Raw genomic sequence first — 7,462 nt, 5'->3', positions numbered from 1 at the left:
TTCTTCCTAAGTCATTTAGAAAATTACACATTTCTATATTTACTCTTAAACATTGGCTATTTATTACCGATGATTTCTGGAAAATGAACTTACCCTTTCTGGGTTTTAGTTTTTTACTTACTATATTTCATTACATTATTATACATAACCACTGAATCATAAAATGGCTTCGGGTCAGACAAAATGCTCAATGGGACTAATTTTTGCATGCTCCATTACAAAGCAATTGAACTTAGAGCAATTTCCAACGGACACACACTCACACAGGGGAAAATACAAGGCCATGGAGCACTACCTTGGCAGACAGTAACTACAAACTATACACATGTCCTCGAGAGCAGAGTACATGGTGTCCTGGAATTGCGATCACACACAGCCGTGCAGACCAGGCAACTTTCGCTGTACACAGCACGTGGATTAATCTTATGAAGATAATGTTGAGTCACAGAAATCAAGAACATAGACGGACAGCTTGGACCGTCTTAGAGATTGCTCTTAGAAGAGGGGTGGGAACGGTGCTCAGACCTGGCCAAGTGTTGGACTTGGGGCAGAATGCCTGGGGTTGTATCAAGTATACAGTGGGATTGTGTGTCTTTTCCCTAGACTCAGTGTAGTGAACTCCCAGGTTTGTGGGTTTACAGTGGGTAGATTTCAACATATAGTTTGTATACAATCATTATCACAGTAAATTGAGACCATGGCTCTTTGGCAGAGAGACTCTATGCTCCGTGTATTTCACCAGAGCCATGGGACTCATTATGAGAAACACTCAGGGATAAGTTTAGAGTTATTTTATGTGACTTATAAAATTTTTTACTTATGTGTATTGCATTTGTCTGTTAGTATGAACAAGTGTGTGTAGGTGCCTGTGGAGACAATAAGTGGGTTTGGAGTTGGAGTTACATCTGGTCAAATATGATTGAGTTTGTAAATTGAGCTGGATGCTAACCTTTATCCCCCGTGGACATGGTATATCCTGTTTAACCAGACATCACTCATCCACATCAATATTACTGAACTTTTCCATCCCAGAAGTGGTCAATACGGTTGGAATTAAAGAAGGGCAGCTGGAATGTGACGCTGGTCTGCACAATGACGTTCAGGCAGCCTCCACAGTAGGTGCCCAGAACCAGACAGGCACACAGTCACAGGGTCCCTCAGGAGACTGTAGATGGCTATGAAACACTTATAGACCGTCACTAGAGATGGAGTTATGGGCCATTTTGAGCCTCCTGTCATGAGTCCTGGGAACTGAACTCTGGTCTTCTGCAAAGACACCAAACATTCTTAACTGTTGAGCCACCTGAGTTATTTTAGACACGTCTCATCTCAGTGGTATAGAGAGAGCTGAAAGAAACTAAAGGGAATCTGGAGACTTCTGTATGCTCACAAGGGGGTCACCAAGATAGGCAACAGGGTGGTATCAGAAAGAGAGACATGATTTTAGCAATTTTTTTCAATTTTGTATATTATGTCCAAAAATCTATTTCTTTTCATAGAAAAGGAAAACAAAACCTCTTTCAATACCGGCAAATGTAAATTCTATTCCCTGCACCACACAGTAGAAAATGGCGTAGAACTTGCTCCACCTCTCAACAGAGCAGCCCTAGGCTGCCTGCTTAGTTACTTCCCAGACTATGGCCTCAAGAACCACTGCAGAATGGATGAATGGAAGAGACCTCACAGTGTTACGTTGGAAATCTTCCTGGCAGCCCTAAGACAGCCCCTCACTGCCCACCATCCCTCACAAGGCTGTGCTTCTGTCCCAGCCTTCTCAGGGCGTCCTTCACATCCTTGTTACGCAGACTGTAGATGAGAGGGTTGAGCATGGGGATGACCAGAGTGTAGAAGACAGAGACCACTTTCCCCTGCTCCATGGACTCCACAGCTCCTGGCTGTGCATACATGACAAATACAGTTCCATAAAACAAGGACACAGCTGTCATGTGGGAGCCACAGGTGGAGAAGACCTTGTGCCGCCCTGACCCTGAGCGCATCCTGAGGATGGTCACTGTGATGTAGCCGTAGGAAACCAGGACGACAAGAGTGGTAGACACGATGATGAGCCCACAGATGCCAAACATAACGAGCTCATTGAGAGCTGTGTCAGCACAGGCCAGCCGGAGCAGCGGAGGCACGTCACAGTAGAAGTGGTCAATACGGTTGGAGCTGCAGAAGGGCAGCTGGAACGTGAGGCTGGTCTGCACGATGGAGTTCAGGCAGCCTCCACAGTAGGTACCCAGAACCAGACGGGCACAGGTCATAGGGCACATGGTCACAGGGTACCTTAAGGGACTGCAGATGGCCATAAAACGGTCATAGGCCATTACTGCCAACAGGAAGCCTTCAGTGGTAACCAGAAGAGAGAAAAAGAAGAACTGCGTGGCACATCCTGCAAAGCTGATGACCTTAGAGGAAGAAAGAAAGATGCTCATGGCTTTTGGGGCTATGACAGAGGAATAGCAGAGGTCGACAAAGGACAGGCTCTTGAGGAAGAAGTACATGGGGGAGTGCAGGTGGGCATCCAGGGTGATGATCACGATCATGGTGAGGTTTCCCAGGACAGTCACCACATACAAGACCAAGAAGACAGCAAAGAGCAAGGCCTGGGTCTCCACACCTCCCCCAAATCCTACCAGCACGAACCCCTGCAAGGACACTGCAGAGAGGCTTCCATTTCTGTGGGCTTGTGTGGCCATGAGTGGGCACAGATGCAGAAAGGGGGTAGAGGCAGAGAGAGGGAGCAGATCTCACTGGTGCAGTTGGATGTTCCACCAGATGCAGGACCCCATTCTCGACATGCTGCCCACTGTCCAAAAGTCTGTAGTGATAGCTGCTGTGAGCTATCAGAGTGTCTTGAGTGACCTGAAAGGGGGACATTTCCTCTGATTTACTTAGTGCTCAGGGATCTACTGAGTCCTCCCTATTCAGGAGTCTGGGCAGTGCTCCGAGGAAACAGAGAGACTTCCAGAGCTGAGTGACTGATTAGAGACAGCTTTTCACCCCACGTGTGCCTTAGTCGTGTGTCCTACCACATCACAGAGACACAACAGAGCCGTGCCATTGGAACATCTGACTACTGAATCCACCCAAACCATTCAGGCCTCATTGATTAAAAATGGTCATGAGAACCCCCTGCCCTCCCCAAACTGGGTGATCCTGTCTCCTCCAGGAGGAGTCCCTTTCAGTCAAGAGTAGGAAACAGCCCTCTCCATGCTAGAGCTGTGTCTCTGTATACCCTGCAGTATGCTCAATAGCTCTAGCTCCAAATCTTGTTCAAAGCAATAATAACCAATGTATAGACTGCTTGCTGGAGGATGTGTCTCCAGCCAATGACTATATGCTGGAGATTGTGGTGAAAGGGCAGCTGAGGCCCATGTCCTGAGAAACAGTAGGACTGGGTTCCAGACATATTTGGGACACACTCACAGTCTCCCACTGGTTCTCACTGCCAATTATACTCCTTGCTTCACTTCATCTTTAGGGATTTATAAAGTCTTGGGGTTTTTTTTTTGCCATTGAAAAGCAGAAAGAGCTGACCTCTGGCTATTCACAGTCACTTTCTCTTATTCATAGTAATCATAGATAGCATTGATAGATTAGGGGTGTCCTCTCAGTGACTAGCTTTGATGACCATGCTATTGGCTGATAAGTCAATGCAGGGAGGTACCATCCTGAGTGTCCTGGACACAGAGAAGAGCGTGTCTGTTCTCTATTACCCTGGACGGTGGAGGACTTCTCTGGTCAGAGTGAGCTCATCTGCTCTGCCCCTCCTGTCCTCCACAGTTTACCCCCACACAGGAGTGATATGGAGGTTGGAGGGCATTGTGAGCTCAGAGGTGTGCATGGAATGGCTTTGTGTTCACACTCTTACCACACCAGCCAGTGGTCACAGTAGTTAGCACATAGGCTTTCATGGTGACATGTGTGATGTGTAAATGAAAGGTGGCCTTTTGTTTCCCATTGGAACAAGGGCAAGCTTGATTTTGCCAGGTTGCTGAGGAAAACCATTATCTAAGGATGTTTGGGCAAGGAGAGGGCGGCATGGGCTGAGAACACTGGCCTGCTGAGGGTGAGCTGGCTGACACTGCGTGTGAAGGGAAAGCCTGTGCTTTCTCCTTGGCCTTAAGCAAGTACAATCAGTGTCCAGTGAGCTGGTGGGATACAGAGTTTCCTGCTTGCAAAATTGGAGCTGGAGTTTAATAAGGGCTCACGAACTGCATCCACCAACTTGTACCAAAGCCAGTGATCATCAGGATAAGACATGTCAGTTTACTGAGGCCGGCCCCCCAAGTGCACACTGTGTACCTCATCTTTCTTCTCTGCATCCACATGCATGGGCTCCTTCTCCTGACAGGTGATGCAATGAGCTTACCTTTCCTAGGTACTCTTGGGTCTACTGCAAGGTCACACAGCTAACACGCATGCTCCCGGAGCCCCGTGCTGTGATGAAAGGCAGACATAAGTTGTTTCTGGACCTTCATCAGGTCAGCCATGCAGTGAGGTGACTGTGAGCAGCAGCGAGCACCTGCGTCCCTGTAAGCCACTAGCTGTGACAAGTTCTTGGTCTTGTAAGACCCACAGATTGCTTTGCCTGATCTCCTGTCACCTCTAGCAGGGCACTGTGTGGGGGTGTCTACCCTTGAGGTCACTGTTGGATAGGATGCTCTGCACGTAGTAATGCTGGGGCTCTTGGCCTCCAATGGCCAATTAAGGAGGTGTCGGCCGCTGGCAACTGGGACTCTAACTCCCTGGGCTCCACAGGTGGAGGACTGGCTGCGGCCAATCTCTGCTTCATCAACACTACTTACTCTCTGTGGGTTGGTAGGATGCCTGCAGCCCTTGAGAAACCTTGAAGGGACCACCAGAATTGCAGCAGGGACAACTGAGGACCACTAGTGAGCAGTGTCCCTCAGTCATCCTATGGGGCAAAGTGGCCCCCAGGCCACAGTTCATTCTCTTGTTTCTCTCTCCAACCCACTATCTTAATATGAGAAGAATGGTGTGAGGAAAGCTTCCTATAGTAGACTGCCAGCGCACTTCATCCTAGATGCCAACTAGCCCCACACAATCTGCTAACTCTGCAAACCCAAAACCCTCCATGTCGTTAGAAGCCTGGGAAGATGACCCCTGTCCCCTTTCTATTCCTTTCTGATAGTTTTAGCTTTGAAAACCTAACACGATTTCTGCTTAAAGGAATCTGAGCCGGTGAGCAATGATCCAACCCAAAGTGATAGAAAAGACAAAACTCACAGTGGCCAGAGTAGCCGCTTTCACCCCTCCGCAGTGCTCCCACACATGTGTCTGAGTGTCCCTGGGCTTCGTATGTCCTCAAGCCACACAGGTCATATCCATACACAGTAGCTCACAGCCAGGAACTCGGTTTTGGTTTTAAGATCTTTGGGTTTGGCCTTAAGATCTTCTCTGGGTTTGAGGCAACAAAGCACATTTTTACTGGTGGATGATGAGGTCATGACCTTTGCATCTCAATTCTGAGAGGCAGTCTGCGTGCTCTTTCCCATGGCTAGAGCGCATCATCAGGGCACATCTCAGACAGTGACCAGGAGGGTTGAATGCGAGGTGCAAAAGACTATTCCCTTATGAAGACGTGAACTCCTGGGTGCAGGTATACGATCCTATGTGTGGATGTGGGCTCCTGGGTGCTGGCTTAGCTCCAGGGTGCAGGACTGAGCTCTTAGGTGCTGGTATAAATTCCTAGTGAGGGTGTGAATTCCTGTGTACAGATGTGAATTCCTAGGGACAAGTTAAGTTCCTGGGTGTGAGCTGCTGTGTATAGGTGTGAGCTCCTGAGAAGAGGTGTGAGCCCCTACGTGCAGGCATGAACTCCTGGGTTCTCTTAAGGGTATAGTGTAATTTATTTCCATAACACTAACAACATGCAAACCGTGCCGGTTCCTATGTCCAGTCCCTTTTTGCACTGCGCATAATCCTTGAGATTCCTCTTACCACTGCCATGTGCATTCATGCATCTCAACATTGCTCAGTGCCACCATTTTTTGAGATGTTTATGAACTTAGGTAACTTTGTGTGTCAGCATGCCTAAGACATTGGGTATGTGGATAACTGGCCAAATATTATCCTGAGTGCTTCTTTGAAGAGGCTATGGATACACGTAATGTTGCAGTATGTGGATGGGCGTTGGTTAATCAGTTGGCCTCCTGGATAGCACCAAATGACTGGCCACTCCCCAAGTGCAAGAGGACATCTGTCTGCCTGCCTTGGAGCCAAGACAAGAGTTTTATTCCTTCTTGTGACTTTGAACTGAAAACTCCAGCTCCCCCACTTAACTTCTACAAGTCTTGAGCCTCGCTGACCCCTCTATCAGGGGAGCACACTGCCCACTGCACATGATACTTCCTTTTAGTGACCACGAGTTTGCTATCATTGCTCCTTCACACATCTGTCATCCATCGCTGACCTGTTCCTTTATACAGCAATCCCCAGGCAATGGTGATGCAGTTCTGGGGTGTTGTTATTTTGGCAGGAAGGGCACCTGAGCCCCAACAGGAGTGTTGTCTTTCCCGTTGACCACATCCCTAAGCCTAATATCCCATATTACTAAGGTCAGTACCCCAAAGTGCTGCTCTTGTAAATAGGGTACAGCTGTTCCTGTTCACTTTAGATCCTTCACTCAACTGCACTTCAGGCTTGGTTCAGTTCCTTACCGGAAAGACAATGCTCAGGCATTGTGCTTCCTCTCAGGCCTAGTCTCTTACATTCATATTTTGTTTTCCTCCCACTCAATTGCTGAGGCCCTTCTTGTTGGGTTTTGTGAGCTCATTACATATAACAAACCTTTACATCTTACATATATTGCAAATCTCTTTTGTAGTTTACTGCTAGTCTCTGGTCCTATCACTCACTCCACAGTGACTCCTATAGGACTGTCTCCATGTACACTCTCATGTTCCCTTGGAAACGGAGTGTCTCTCATGGCTGGACACTCTTATTTCCATTTTTACTCATTTACTTATTTTATATCCTGATTGAAGCTTCTTTCCTCTCCTCCCATTCCCTCCCTCTCACCTCACCTCCTCACCATCCTCCCATCTGCTGTTTCTCTGAAGAAGAGGCTCAGAAAAAGGTAGGCCTCCCATAAATATAAAACCATCTTGGCACATCAAGTTGTAATAGGACTAAGTGCATCTTCTTCTATCGTGGCTAGGCAAGGAATCCCAGGTAGTGGAAAGGAACCAATTCAGCTACTGCGATTGCAGTCACCTTTGCTGAATTGCTGGTTTGCTGTTTAATGGGTCTGCTGGAATCCTGCCGACTACACCACTGGAATTGCTCCCAGAAACTGAGTCTAAGAAGGACTACTTCTCCTGTTCCCGTTATCTTCTTTGCTATCTAGGACAGGTGGATTGGAAGGGAGGTATATACAGGCAACAGAGTCAAATATAGCTCCTGCTGTTAGGAAGGAGTGAAGACCAAGCTGCAC

General features: G+C 47.7%; 1 protein-coding gene across 1 annotated transcript; it reads right to left on the bottom strand.

Annotated features, from left to right (window-relative positions):
- Window positions 1-1,727: 1,727 nt before the first annotated feature.
- LOC127196194 (olfactory receptor 12-like) lies at window positions 1,728-2,699 on the bottom strand. The gene has a single exon (XM_051153742.1). It carries the CDS (start codon window positions 2,697-2,699, stop codon window positions 1,728-1,730), a length of 972 nt encoding a protein of 323 aa, XP_051009699.1.
- Between the last annotated feature and the right edge of the window lie 4,763 nt (window positions 2,700-7,462).

The sequence above is a fragment of the Acomys russatus genome, chromosome 12 (genome assembly GCF_903995435.1).
Source record: "Acomys russatus chromosome 12, mAcoRus1.1, whole genome shotgun sequence".
Classification (NCBI taxonomy): domain Eukaryota; kingdom Metazoa; phylum Chordata; class Mammalia; order Rodentia; family Muridae; genus Acomys; species Acomys russatus.
This window is presented reverse-complemented; position numbering and strand designations above follow the sequence as displayed.

Coding starts and splice junctions, on each gene's coding strand:
- LOC127196194 (XM_051153742.1), bottom strand. CDS start 2,699: ATGGCCACACAAGCCCACAGAAATGGAAGCCTCTCTGCAGTGTCCTTG.